Source organism: Perca fluviatilis, chromosome 12 (genome assembly GCF_010015445.1).
Source record: "Perca fluviatilis chromosome 12, GENO_Pfluv_1.0, whole genome shotgun sequence".
NCBI classification, from domain to species: Eukaryota; Metazoa; Chordata; class Actinopteri; order Perciformes; family Percidae; genus Perca; species Perca fluviatilis.
The window spans coordinates 24,019,352-24,034,332 of record NC_053123.1 but is presented as its reverse complement, the minus strand read 5'-3'; the positions used below and the strand labels follow the sequence as shown (position 1 = coordinate 24,034,332).

General features: G+C 41.0%; 2 protein-coding genes across 2 annotated transcripts in view; one reads left to right on the top strand and one right to left on the bottom strand.

Moving 5' to 3' along the window:
* Nucleotides 1-563: 563 nt before the first annotated feature.
* On the top strand, nt 564-3,892 carry rpl8 (ribosomal protein L8). The gene is made up of 5 exons (XM_039817090.1): nt 564-742; nt 849-990; nt 2,341-2,559; nt 2,692-2,807; nt 3,696-3,892. The coding sequence occupies exons 1-5, from the start codon at nt 605-607 to the stop codon at nt 3,852-3,854; spliced, it is 774 nt and encodes a 257-aa protein (XP_039673024.1). The 5' UTR covers nt 564-604; the 3' UTR covers nt 3,855-3,892.
* Nucleotides 3,893-5,562: 1,670 nt separating this feature from the next.
* Nucleotides 5,563-14,981, bottom strand: part of usp9 (ubiquitin specific peptidase 9) — a 49,034-nt gene continuing 39,615 nt past the window's right edge. Inside the window, exons 36-46 of the mRNA XM_039818314.1 lie at nt 13,933-14,056; nt 13,625-13,850; nt 13,296-13,425; nt 12,969-13,154; nt 12,444-12,664; nt 12,262-12,350; nt 12,011-12,167; nt 11,380-11,592; nt 10,448-10,477; nt 8,605-8,703; nt 5,563-7,718 (exon numbers count right to left, since the gene is read on the bottom strand). Coding sequence (XP_039674248.1) covers nt 7,431-7,718; nt 8,605-8,703; nt 10,448-10,477; nt 11,380-11,592; nt 12,011-12,167; nt 12,262-12,350; nt 12,444-12,664; nt 12,969-13,154; nt 13,296-13,425; nt 13,625-13,850; nt 13,933-14,056 — 1,763 coding nt within the window. The 3' untranslated portion in view covers nt 5,563-7,430. The remainder of the gene's footprint in view (nt 7,719-8,604; nt 8,704-10,447; nt 10,478-11,379; nt 11,593-12,010; nt 12,168-12,261; nt 12,351-12,443; nt 12,665-12,968; nt 13,155-13,295; nt 13,426-13,624; nt 13,851-13,932; nt 14,057-14,981) is intronic.

Sequence of the window (14,981 nt, the reverse complement as noted above, 5' to 3'; positions counted from 1 at the left end):
CTCATGATGTATAAGGGATGAGCTATCTCATTTTACTTCCTACACGTTTATTGGCCTCCAACTCCCATCATGCACCGCGGTGATTTATCCGGAAGAAAACCTCTGGTTTTCCCTTGAACTTCCTCTTTCCGTCAACGGAGTTTAGGTAGGACATCGACTGTCTGATTCCCCTTGTAAAATCTGTTCTAAATCATGTTTTTCTTAGTTCATCCACTTTAAACAAACATTTCTAAATGCGCATGAGATGTATAAGAATGTGTCCTACTGAGTATTTTAAAGGCAGACATTTGTTTTGAAGCGTTTTGTTGTGGTTCTGTGGCTGAGTGGTGACATGGTGCAGTAAGTAGCGGTGACGGCTAAAAGGCCGGCAAACGCTACAGAACGGATCTGTGTTTTGTCTCTTATGCGAGCCGTTTGGAGAAGCTATAGATACTGTAATCTATATACCAAATGCCTGCTTAAATTACATTCACGTAAGAAGGGTGAATGTGTTTAATAGTCCCTAATTAGCTGACAGCATTAGCAACTGCTACAGGCCTCAAAAGTTAGCACTCACATGTCAAGCTGGTAAATAACGCCGTATGTGTCTCTGTTTCAGTACACGATGGGACGTGTAATCAGGGGACAGAGAAAAGGTGCGGGCTCCGTGTTCAAAGCCCACGTCAAGCACAGAAAAGGTGCCGCTAAACTCCGTCACATTGACTTCGCTGAACGCCATGGTTACATCAAGGGGATTGTGAAGGTAAGTGAGGACTCTGGCACTGTCGTAGGAGCAGATTGAAGTCCCCACACCGGTTGTTGGTGAACAATCAATGACATTGTTTTCTTGTGGTGGTCTACCCTCTCAGGATATTATCCATGATCCCGGCCGTGGTGCTCCCCTGGCCAAAGTGGCCTTCCGTGACCCATACCGCTTCAAGAAGAGGACTGAGCTCTTCATCGCTGCTGAGGGCATCCATACTGGACAGTTCATCTACTGCGGCAAGAAGGGTAAGAGACTTTAAAGAGTTCAGCGTATAGAACATGAACACAGATTACTGTTTTGACTATAGTCTGTTGTCCTAGCTCTACCCACAACCTAGCTCCAACATTAAGCCCTTTTTATACATGCAACGTTGTATAGCTTCATCCATATGTTATAGGTCTCGGTTATGTAAATGATAGATTGGTTTACAAATGACAGGATAGTTACAGATGCATTGCTTGCACAATGTTAAGTAATGGGTTTAGAAACTTATTTTGAAGTTGTACATGTCCTGAGATTGCCATTTTTTTCATTCTAATATAAAATATTGTGTAATGTCTTTCATTAATTTAATGGTGTAAAAGTAAAGTTTCTTTTTTTTTTTTTTTAACCTTTCTTGATATTATTTTAACAATTTACTGTAGCTTTGTCTTGACCAGAGTTTGCAAAAGGATACCATCACCCGTCTTAGATTTAGTCCTGAGTCTGTACAGGGGACACTTAACGCTGTAATTTCCCTAATGATCATTTTAAGCATGTTGAAAGTGTTGCAGAAATGTTGAGTCAGATTTAGTGAGTTGCAGTCTGTTAGGGAAAGTGACTTGTCCACCAATAAGACTGATGTGAAATTAGAGCTGGGCGATATGGAGAATATTGGATATTGCGATATTCTTGTCCTAATAATTCGATGTCGATATTGTGGCAATATTATAGGGTTGACAATTGGTGCTTTAAAAACAATATCTTCACAATGAGATTTAAGATAAATAATCTTCAGTAATGTAGATATGACTAAGTGGGTAAAGGTAAAAATAATAATAGAAGAGCTAGAACAGTCTGGTAACACAGGAAATTACATCACTTTACTGTAATGCAGCCTTTAAAGCCAGATAAAGACAACACTTAAGCCATTTATGATATGATTATTTCCAAAATCCAAGAAGATATCTAGTCTCATATCACGATATCAATATAATATTGATATACTGCCCAGCCCTATGTGAAATTGCCAGCACATGTTAAGTAATTAGGTTTATGTACAGACTAGCTCTGAACTGGGATATTTGGTAAATATGGTTAACATTGAGTGTCCGACCAGGATTTGAAGTAGAAAATGGATGCATCTCTGCCTCCATTTTATTTAATTATTTTTTTTAGCAACTGCAGCATGTTTGACATCTTTTTATTAACTTTTAGTGCATTTATGATGCCTCAGAAGTTTATATTTTGCGCATGTTTAAACTGGGCTCAATTTTAGAAATATCAGCAGCATTTGTTCTTTTAAAATGCAGTGCTCGTAATCAGGTGAAATTGGGGTCACGTTGGATGGAAGTGTTTGAGTACGAAGCCCGTGTCTCACTGTTTTTATCCCACAGCTCAGCTGAACATCGGCAATGTCCTGCCCGTTGGCACAATGCCCGAGGGAACCATCATCTGCTGCGTGGAAGAGAAGCCCGGTGACAGAGGCAAGCTGGCCCGCGCGTCAGGAAACTACGCCACCGTCATCTCCCACAACCCTGAGACCAAGAAGTCCCGCGTCAAGCTCCCCTCAGGCTCCAAGAAAGTTATCGCCTCTGCCAACAGAGCTGTTGTCGGTAAGGACCCTTAACGTGTCTGGTAAAGCTTTAAAGTTTCCTCATTGTCACTATGACGTTACTTTGGAAACTAACGTTTGTGAACTGAAGAATGTGATTGCTCTTTTTGACCGCGTGTGTGTGTTTTTAAAGGTGTGGTTGCTGGAGGTGGTCGTATTGACAAGCCCATCCTGAAGGCTGGTCGTGCCTACCACAAGTACAAGGCCAAGAGGAACTGCTGGCCACGTGTCCGTGGTGTGGCTATGAACGTAAGTCAACTCCAACATACTGCAACGACGTTCTCTATGAAGTCAATGCAGGACGAGGAACAGTGCGAGATGAGATGTTGACATATTTGAAGGACGTGTTTTGTACATTCTGGAGAAAGGCTAGATAATGCGGGACATAAATAATTGACTGTCTACTGAAGCGTAGGGGAAGAGTATTTTTTTAATATACTGATTAAGGAGAAGCCTTAAGGTGGAGAAAGAGGTGGTTTTCTGTTCTATACAGAGTTAGAGGTTGTCACACTCTTAACGTCTTGTCATTTCTGCCTTGCTCCCCACAAGTTCTCATTAGCTTAGTTTTCCAAACTTGTGTTTTATATCTCTCAAAAGTTACTAGAGGTTTTGAGACCTTGCACGTATTGCATTAAATGGAGCACTTTTTGAGCACCTGTTTTAGATGTGAGAAGTGGTTCGGCTGCTGGGTTAGACATTTTGTCTTTTTAAAATGTTTTGGTAGTGACTGTCCGGTAAGGTGGCGCTGATATGAGGATTTGGTCTTGAATGTAGAAGCATTTTTGAGGGACGGACAACTTAAGATTTCCTAAATGGATGGTGTGAGGGTCTACATTTAAAAACACAGAATCCCTAACATTAATGAAGTCCAAATTTGCCCTTAATGTGAAAATGTACGTATCCCCTACGGCTCAGTAAAAAGAAGCTTGTTTGGTGCTGTGTTTCTGGAGCTAAGATAGATTACTATGCTATTCTGCCAACAGTATTATAAGACCTTTTCTGTATAGCTTGTGTCTGTGCCAGTCTCTGCACTCTGGAAATGAGGCAAAGTATTCAGTACATTTTGGGTTTTGCAACTACAATAACAAATGAAGGTTTCCCTCAGACTGATAACCTCTTTTTGTTTTCTCTGTGCAGCCCGTTGAGCATCCCTTCGGTGGTGGTAACCATCAGCATATTGGCAAACCCTCAACGATCAGGAGGGATGCGCCCGCTGGTCGCAAGGTCGGTCTTATCGCTGCCCGTCGTACAGGCAGACTGCGTGGAACAAAGACCGTGCAAGAGAAGGAGAACTAAATCTGACTTTCTTGATAATAAAAATGTGTTCCAAAAGACTTCTTTTGATTCATTTCTGGGTCCACACACATGCATAAAGATCAAATGTGTGACAGATGTTTAGAATTGAGAGGTAGAATGATCAACAATTTGCCCCTTTCCACAGAAGACTTATTTGGCATGTCACAGTAGGAAAAGCACAGGTGTAAATGATGCAAGTAATGATTGCTGAAGTCTGTTTAGCTGGTCCAATCGTTGTCACGGCTTACCTGGACACTTGAAGAGTACCGAGCTATTGTAAATGGTATTAGTAACACGAATGTGCTTTTTCTACTCTGACAAGTCTAAATGGTTGCAATGAAACTCTTAATCTTGTGTACTGCTAAAACAAAGTGGCCATTTTCTGTTTACAGCTGGACAAATACAAGATTTACAATTGTAACATGAAACTGATACATTTGTGGTGGTTGTTTTAAGCTATTTAAAACCTTTTCAACATAAGACCATGATTCTGTTGGCTACTAATCAAACTAAACAGTTACAGCAGGTACCTTTACATGGCTAAGTACATTCCAACAATAAATCGTATCTCCATTGAGATGTATTTTGTTGAAACTATTCAAAGATTTTAAACCTGTTGCTGTGGTTTGTGGTGAATTGTTATTCTGAGAGGTGTTTACAAATTTTTTATCTACTTAATATGAGAACCACAAAGTATAGCCTCATGGGACTATATAAAGATAGGATTTATTGCAATAATTTAGAATCCAGCTAGGTTTCACTGTTAAAACTGGTAGCTGAGCGTATGTACACTAGAGGGAGCACCTGAATCAGGACGGTTGTCAGCCCTTAACGCCAATGCTAAATCTATTTATAGGTTGACTAAATGGGTACAGTTTTCCAAAGTTTATTTGGAGATGTGTTTAAAATAGTTTTTTTGTGGCACTCACATTTTGTCCCCTTTGTGGAACAAAACGTGATTTGTTTTCATCCGAAGGTGTCTTTAGAGACACGCAGAAGTTAAATTATCCAGTATTTCTCGAGAAAAACAAAAAAATCTGAAAACAAAATAAAATCTAGCAATTCATTATGTCACTTCTACAAAGCAGTGGCACTCCAAAGAGATTTAAAAAAAGAACAGTCGAAGATGAAGAAGCAGAGATGGCTTGACTTTAGGTCAGCATATCTCCCATAATGCAACTCTATTGAGTTGGTAAACAGGTACATCTTTCATATGACTTGTATTGCAGTGTTTCAAGTTCAAATCTAACAGGCTGAATTACACTGGGACATTTAACATTACACACTCAGCAGGTTATTATTAGGTAGAACTAGCTAAAACCAATGAAGTCTAATCCATCAGTTCTGCAATAAATCCTACCTCCATAAAAAGGTATGTTTAAACCGATTTAGAAAGGCATCGAATCAACTTTACAATTATTTTGGACGAGCTTGTTGTGTGGTGCTGTTGAACAGTATTACATTAGAGGATTGGTGGAGTGCCCCTTTAAAATGGATCTCTGACAGTGACCTCATCCCAAATTATCCCTCTAGGGTCTGATGTGGAAACAAAGCCCTACTTGTCATAACTTGACAACTTGGTACAAAACATCAGCTGATACGGTTTAGGTAGCTAATGTGTGTATAGTTGGATACTTTCTGAATGAACTTTGGTGATGCTTGGCAGATGTTTACGGATTATTGTCCACAAGTAAAAATAAGACACGGGCAAGATTCCATGTTCTTTATTTGCTAAGGGCGCAATGCTTTTTTTTTTTGTTATATTTCTGTGCACAAAAAACCTCACAAAGTGAAAGTCCACATCGCGACTGTAGCTCCAGAATTCAACGTCACACCATGGCCAAAACAAAAGTCGGCAAAAAACAGGGCGCAGAACTCTGTACAGTCAATATCTTCTTTAAAAATAACACAAGGACAAAAATGTTCCTCTTAAATCAAATTCTATTTTTTAGTGAAATACAACAAAATAAATTCTATAAAATAAGAGCAAAATATTTAAATATAATACGATGGGCAGAATATTTTCATTTGCAGGAGTATTTGGTATGTTTTAGACAAAAAAAAAAAAAATAATAATTCAAAAAATACATGCATTCAAGTTACCAATTAAATACAGTATTTACTGATGTTTACCTTTTACTCCTACAGAATTACAAGTTAGCTCAAGTTGCAACATGACTAACCAGCTGCTATTCTTGCGGTACAACCCTGCTGTGGAACCTATACTCCGTAGAGCGACAGGGTGAGGGTCTCACTGCTGCTTACTTCATCCCGAAACACAGCCAAGACGCCAAACCTGACCGGCTCCACGGCAGAAAGGAAGCCGATGGGCAACAAGTCTGTCTACGACTAGGCTCTATTGAAGAGACCGAAGCAAACCACGCAGTCTATTTTACACCAGATAACCCAGTGCAGCGATTCTGTTGCATATGTGTTTCATTTTTCAGAATTCCTTAAGATGAAAGCTAAGCTGTCTATCCCACCAAAACTGACTGCCAAATGTTGAAGTTGGAGGATTATAATGTGCAATTGAAAAGCCACTTATTCATACATTGGTTCAAAATATCGCCCTCATTGTAGATAGGGTAGATGAGTAGAAAAAAAACAAAGAAAAAAAAAAAACCTAAGGGTAACAACACCCCTCTGGAGATGTGGATTAAGAACAGCTTTAGGTTGTTATGATCACAAGTCTTCCCTTGGGCTACACTATTCTGGTGAGAAGCCATGCTAAATGTTACAGCATATTAAATAGAGCTTCAAAAAGGATTGAATTAATTACCAGAACAAAAAAAAAAAAGAAAAAGAAAGGCAATGAGTTTCAGAACAATGTTGCATCACTGCTTTTTCACATCAACCAAACACCGTAAAAGTCCACCCAACCATTCCATATCTCACACTAAAACCAACCACAGCTCGTGAGTTGATTTGGCATGGGTCATAAGGTTGCCAAGGAGCTTAAGAATAATAATATAATTATGATAATAACAATGCATCCTTCTACAGTTGAATGACCAGTAACCGTCCGATGGTAGAACAAACTTTACTGCTGAGCATGGGTGATAAAACAAAGAGGAGTTGTTGTCTTCTTACAGTTGGTTTTTTTTTTTGGGCATTTTTCTTATTTATAATTTCCATTTTGTTTTTCATAATATCTGCAACATCTCCCAACAGCAAACACAGAGTTATGCTACTCGGGGATCTGAACAGTCAAAAACATTAACGTACTATGTACACCTTTTTCGTCGTGTAGACAAGCACATCAGCATCGTCAGCTCTGGGTGAATTTGTTTTTCTTTATTAGAACTCTTGTCCACTCCCTCGCCTCTGCAGCCGCCAGTAGGGCCCTGTCACACGGTCAGGAAGCCCCAGGCCAGGGAAGAGCGCCTCCCACAGGCCGACGGGGGAGAGAAGTGGCCAGGAGAGGGGATGGGAGGCCTGGCTCTGCCCTGCCCTGGGGCCAGAGAGAAGTAGAGAGAGAGAGACAGAGGCCCGACGAGGAGCTCTGTTGACCGAAGGATGAGAGGAAGGAGAGCGGGACGATGGAGGCTCGAGGCACAGCAGAGGGCTAGGGGGGCGTTACTCCTTAGGTGGGGCAGGCGTTGGGGTAGTAGAGGTGGTGGGCGCGGGGGCTGGGGCAGGGGTCGGGGCAGGGGTCGGGGCGGGGGCGGTGGCAGGGGCGACGTCCTCGGTGCTCTCCCAGTTCTCTTGTGCTCGCGGGCCCGGGCCAGGAGTGGGACCAGGGCCTGGGGTGGTGGTGGTCTGGGTCGGTCCTGGAGTCGGGGCAGACGCAGGACCAGGACGCTGAGGGTTGTTCATGTGCTGAGCAGCCGGCCCGGTGTACGGCTGCCCATGGGGGTGGTTGTTCTGTTCAGGGGGAGAAAGTTGACAAAAATCAGTGGATTGTAACAACTAAACTCTTTAAACTATATATAATACATGCTTGACTTAAATGTAATGAATCTGTCCCGAGCACCCACAGCCACATGTTTTGGGCATGTCCAAGGCTGGAAGAGGTTATCAGCTGTGTGCAGTCGCAGGTGTTCCATAACAATCTTTAAATCAATAAACTGATCCTAATAAGAATTGTCTTTATCAAAACCTTGATATATCTCAATCCTCTGAGCCATAGAGTCTCCATTGTTAAATTAAAAAACACAAATGACGATGTTCCTTCATTATCATGAACACGGCTGATTTTGAGTCGATCCTCGACTTCCTGAGAGACAGACTAATGCATTGTTTGCTTTTGGTCTCTTCTTCTTCTTAATGGGATTTGTTGACAATAACAGAAACATAGAATATCGCCAGCCTTATCCCTTAATGATCCTAATCCTTTAACTGCCATATTCTGGGTAATCTCGAAGGACTCGAAAGATCACAGGCTGTGGCCTTTTCTACATTGATTGCTCAGTGGCTGAGTCACCTCAGATGAAAGAAAACTATGCTGCCCTGTTTTTGTTATATTTTCAAAACCTTAGCCCCTGGTTGTGTGAGCACAAACTAACACTTGGCATAAGGAAGTTAAAAGATAGGTTGCCGTGGTTACTGGCACTATTCAAGGTTAATGTGAGACCGGCTACGAGAATTGACGCTGCCTTCCACGTTCATACTCGCTGCTCTGCTATGATAGGTACGTCACAAACGGTAAAAACATGAATATAACGATCCCATGAAAGATGAAAGACACTAGAATGGGTTTTATACGTCACCGACTGATGTAAACGGATAAACGGGACCCCTGATACGCTACCTGCTGAAATTGTGTGGTTCCAGGAGAGTGGGGGTACAGAGAGGTGTCTTCGGGTGGGGAAGAGTCTTGATCATCAGGTGCTTCCTGTTCATCTGGCTCCTAGCAGACATGAGATAAATGTTATCACACATTAATTTCAAAGTAAAATATTTATTTAAAATATACACAGCAGGAAATGCTAAGTTATTTGAACAAAACAGTGGGTATAATGTTAAGCTTCTGTATTACAGTGTGGAATAGCGAGTAGGGTTGTGTGTGGGAAAGTCAAATTACCAACTTTGTTACATTATCAAGTAAATGAAGTTCAAATTAGATTTGATTATGTGTGGGTGGATTCTACACCTGAGAGCAGAGCTGCTGTTAAGTCTTTAGAAAAACAGCTAACAGGAGGCGCACATGAACCTCTCGACTGTGGAGGTTATTTCACTTTCAAGGCTGGTGATAAATGTTCTTTAACTGTTTTTCTTACTGTCAACAAACGCCAGCCTTATCATTTCATATGTGTGTGTGTGTTTGTCAAGGTAAATTAGATTTCGGTTTAATGTGCATATATATGTATAACACATATTACAACATGATGTAAGTCATAACTGGAAAAACAACAGAACCTGTCAGGCTATTAACACAAATGTGTAATATGGTAATATAGCTCATGTACTAATAGATGTCATCACAAAGACCATCATGTATTTTTCAATCTAGCTATTATCCATCAAAACTGTGTGAATTGTTTACCGCCAACAATATTTTAAACTACATCTGATGATTGACAACCTTGAGTTAGAGGTTGTTTTGTCAAATTGTGTCCTAATGTTCTAAATGAATGGTTCTCCCAACCATCAGGTGAGAATAGTCAGTTTTTAGATTTATGTTTGGAGGTACATAATGTCAAAAGGTTAACAGGTAACTACCAAAATGACAAGAGCCTATGAATACCTAGTATATTGGCTACAAAAGCATAAAGGAAAACAACATTGTGCCTAAAGCACAGTACAGTCTTGGACTCACAGTTTAAATACTGTTACTACTACTGAATACTTAAGTATAGATGAGGCTAAGAGTTTTCAATCAGATGCAGGTGGCTGGTGGCATCACAGTTTGAGTTGGGGAGAAAGTAAAAATAGGCCAAAAAAAAAGCACTAGATTGAGATGGAGGACTGGCTATGTCAGTGATGTTGCTTTGGCGAATCACTGGGACTGGGCAACAGGACAGCAAGAGAACAAAGCTCTGTTCACTGTGTGCAGCTGCATAACATGATTTATTTTGCCAGTTACACTATATGGCATCTCACAGGCAGCCTGTCCACCTTTTCTTTTACCATACGAGTGGACGACAGGATGGAGAATGGCAATTGTGTTATACTTTGTCATTTATCTATGGTTACAATCTGTGTTACTAGCACAGCATGAACATAATTTGAGAAGTTAACAGAAAAAATGTAATACACATCTCAGGTATATCTTGTAAATAAAACTGTTAACTCAAAGTGCTTTTTAATTTATTATTTTGGCAGTTTGTATAGCCTTACTATAACCTCCTGTGCCTAACTATTTATCTTACATTTGTATCACAAATGCATATCAAAAGTACAAAAAGAAAATGGAGCAAAGTTGACAAAATGAGAAAATCTATGAGGACTCAACATGACACAATGCTTCTAGCCTTTGCCACTGATGACTATTTGAGCTAAAAGGAAACTCAAAATTGTGCAATTCTAACTAAACAAAGTGTTAACTGTGTTTGTGATCTAAACATTGGACAACTGTTTGTTTCTCGGCTGATTCTTTAATAAAATATTGTTTTCATTTCCTTCCTTTATGTTGTGGTGCCTGGAATACTGACCTTCCCTGGGCTTCCCTGAGTACACTTGAGCTGTGTATGGAATATTACAGGAAAAGTGTGTCATTTGACTGGTTTTGTCAACATAAAAATACAAGTAACTTATTTTAAGTGAGAACAAAAAATGAAAATTTGTATGCATTGTGAACTACAGCCATGAATAAAGACAAAACATATTCAGCATAGCAAACATAGTCATAGCTGTAGCTTAGGGTGGACATTTTAACATTTAATGGGTTGTAATTAATGGGTCCAATGAATTAACTGTCTATTAAATGTCAGATTTTAAAATTATTATCTATGAAATCATTTTTTCTATAAAATGTCAGGAAAAAAAAGCAACAAGCTAAGAAACCGAAACATATTCAATTTATACGGACATGAGATAGAGAAAACGATAAATTAATCATTCAAAGTGTTGATGATAATAAATTCTCTGGTCAATCCAGTAATCAATGAATCAGTAATTCAGTGGGTTGTTAAAGCTCCTCTGCCTCAGTCATACAGTATTTTTGTGGGATTTTTCTGTTACTTTCACCACTGTACACTATTGTTAACATGTTCCCATGGCAACATCGGCCATGTAGATATGTTTTACTGCGGTGTTTTTACAATATTTATATATTTGCATGTAACAGAAAGTCCCCCTCCATACTGATGTTTGACTTGATCAGAAAAGTTCAACAGTGGTTTTGAACAGCTGTTCTGGACTACAGATGTGTTCCACTGTACATCACATGTATACAGCGTCCTATAGCTTTATATGGTGATGATTTGGCTCCCTAAGCACAGTCCCTAAGACTGGAGGATAATGTTAATGTACGTGTATGTATGTGTATGTGTGTGTGTGTGTGTGTGTGTGTGTGTGTGTGTGTGTGTGTGTGTGTGTGTGTGTGTGTGTGTGTGAGAGAAAGGTACAATGTCAATGCCATTACCTCCTCGGGACAAAGTTCACAAGCCTTGGCAAGGGTCATACGTGCGCTGTGCGAACGCTCCAGGAAATAGCCGTTGGAGGTCTCATTGCTCTGAACCGGAGGGGACCAGTTGTTGTAGGTGTACTGGGGGTTCCCCGTGTATGGCCTCCTCTCCAGCTCGTCCCCTAACCACTCCACTGCCCACGTCCACTTTCTTTTCAGGTCACCATTACTCTGTAGGCACAAGGAGAACATGCTGATTAGCATATATGGATGCAGAAGGCAGTTTTATTAACATGTAATTCGACTGTTCTAGTGTTGTAAATAGACAGGAAAAAAGCTAAAAGAGCGTTGGTCCATATCTAATCAATCAATCTTGAGCGCATGTTTGCTAGTGTTTGGGGGAGAGGGAAACTGGTCGAGATGCAAGTGGCAAGTATAGAAAATACAAATAAAAGTAACTTTATTGCAGAAGATAAATGCTCTTCACCAAGGAAAAGTAACAAGGTGTGACGACAGAAGAACTAAATCTAAGAAAAAGTTTGTTTTGGCCAAAATTGGTTGTCCCCAAAGTTATCTGGCACTTTCAAATCACAAATTCATTTAATGGCATATGTGTAATGTGAGAGATTGCTTTGTCAGTTAAGTGTACCTGGAGGATCTGGTAGGCCACGGAGCAGTTGCTGAAGAGGGCCACCATGCACTTAATGCACTGGTAGGCTCTTTTCTGGTAGTGGTTCTTGGAGCGCTGGATGGTGTCAAAGAGCCCATCTCTGTCATCGGGAATGCCCTTCAGCACATTGTGGATCCTATACAACCAAACGGGGAACGGAGAAATTTAACTCTGAAGACATTCAAAACAATGCAGCACTCCCAATTTAAAAACTGAGCAATCCGTCTGACCGGTGTGTCTGCCAGGAGTCCTCGATGAGTAGGATCTGTAGCAGCAAGTCCAGGTAAGGCCTCAGCTCATAGGTGTAGGAGTACGCCACCTGCAGACGCACAACACACATAATCTTGTGGACACAAGACATACAAGTATGCCACCTGCAGAACTATAGATGTCATGTTGGGCATCTATTTACCTGCCAGAGCAGCTCACTGAGCACAGTGGAGGAGAACTGAGGGTTCTCCCAGCAGCTGAAGCGAAGCAGCTTCACCGTCTCCTCAGAGTTGCTGCAGTCCTCGATTATCTTCTTCACGTAACTAGTCCTCACAAACAGGATTTCTGCTACCAGCTGTTGCACAGGCATCACTGGGGCCGTCAGGTTGGGGTCACCATACGGGTTAGGGAGAGGAGGGTTACCTGGAGAGGGTAAAGGGGAGGGAATTTAGAGTAACTCTAATTTGAAATACATGTAGGTATTAGGAGGTAAATACAAAAACAGTTTCTTTAGACAGCATCTTTAATTCTTCATTTCTGAAAGCCCTCAGCTCCAAGCTCTGCCTTCACAACGCAGAGGCTCAGAGTGGCTGGTTTGTCAGTCACAAGATCCTGAGCAAGGATGGAAATCTTCATTGGGCTTCAACTCTGTCTAATGACTTATTACAGGGTCATAATCGCCAGAGTTCATACCACATTTTGTATGGCTCAAAAGTAAAACACTCACCATTGATTGAGGACTGCATGCGTGAGGAGACGTCGCAGCAACGGACCAGCTGGGAGACTACAGTGTAGAGCTTGCCCAGCTCAGCGTACTGATACTTAATGGGAGGGCCGGGACCCTCGTCCAAAGCGACCAACATGAAAGTGGCAGGGACATTCAGCTTCAACAGCTGGGTCTTTTCTGCCAGGCCTGCAAGGGGGAGAAAAGGAAGGAATACAGCATTTTAAGTCCCAAACTAATTATTATTAACATCTTTTGTAAACCTTGCTTGTACAGTTCACTGAGGAACAGATGTACTTGGCAGGAGTGTGACTGCTGTGTGCTCCTTACCCAGATTGGCATACATGACAAAGAGGTTAAAGTACTGCTGCAGGTGACGGCCGTGTTCAGAAACCTCTCTTCTGAGCAGGTTGAGCACAGCTCTCAACAGGTGGTCACTTAGACTGAGGTTATCACAGCCCTGATATACAAACATGGAAAACAACAGACAAACCACAGTAGGGTTACATCAAACAAAAATAGGGGCCGAGAAACCTCTCAGTGATAACCTGCATTACAAACTGCTTTAATTATCTTCCAGGAAACGTGTGATTGAAACAGCTTTACGTATCTTCAGTCCAAATAAAAAGCCCATTTTCCATCTGAAGTTTGGCACCAACCTGAGTAGAGGGTCCAGGCGAGGCAGTGGGGGAGGGGCATGGGCCGTCTTGCAGGGAGAAGTGAGCAATGAAGACAATGAGCTTGGCAAATGCACCACGGACCTCAGCGCTCGGGCACTCAAGCAGGTACTCTGAGAACCGGTTAGGGTAAGCAAACAGGACTTTGTGTGCAAACCAATAGCGTACATTCTTACTGTGTCTCAGCAGGATGCAGAGGGCGTCATACCTATAGGAAAGGACAAGGAGAATGGTTATAGAGGACAAAAGAGGGAGAAAATCCAAAAACACAGGAGGTAGATGGAGCTTACCAGTCACTGGCAGGACCTCGTACTACTTTCTTGGTGTGAAACCCTGTGCTGAAGAGGAACCTAGCAGCCAGCTGAGCACTTATCATAGCAATCTCCTCTGCCTCTGGCAGAAGATGGTCTTGTCCTGATAAAGAGAGAGCAAAGATTAACAAAACACAGTGAAAGTCTTCCTGGTTATTTGCTAAGTACTATAACATAAGCTGACAATCTATGAAGCTACACCCAGAGAGAGACTTTACTCATTGTTGGATCAAATTACTCAATCGTTACCGAGAATATATCTTGTCTTATTAGCAGCGAATGCTGAATTTTCCGCAGATTTTAAACTAATAATAATAAAAAAAAAAAAAAAACTCAAAATGGAAACATTTCCACACCAAGCACGAAAACAGTCTGCTAAATTCTGCAGATTTTCATTTCGGATCATCGCTGAAAACTGTAAAAAAAAAGAAAGTCTGCAAATTCCGTTTGTGCTTATTAGCAATAATTTGACATCAATAGTGATAACCTAGGCGTACATAAAGCAAATTACTTGGATATGTACAATGGAAATGTACAGTATACGCAACAACATACATAAACGTACATTGCAGTCTGCAAGTAGTAGGGCCGTTCTCTCCCTTTATTTTGGTCTGTACTATAGCCCACTGGATTAAAAAAATAAATAAAAAATCATTATGATGAGGTTATAGAGCAAACTTTCGGGTGTTTATTAAGGGTGTTTATTCTAGACAGTCTGCGCCTTAACCTCAGTCATTGTTTCATTTAAAATAATTCAATGTGCTGGAGTAGATTCAACAATGAATAATATGTGACTGTGCTACATGCATCATATTATGAATATTGACGTAAAAGACCCTGAATGCCACAAAAACTCCCGTCTCATCCTTGATCAATCCAGCATAAACTACAATCAAACACAAAATGACGTTAATAACACGGCAACCGGGAGACGGCAGAGTTCAGGCTCCGAGCAAGCTACAAAAAGTGTCCACTGATCTCTGATTAAGGCCAATAAATAATATTTCAAATCATACATTCACACTAAA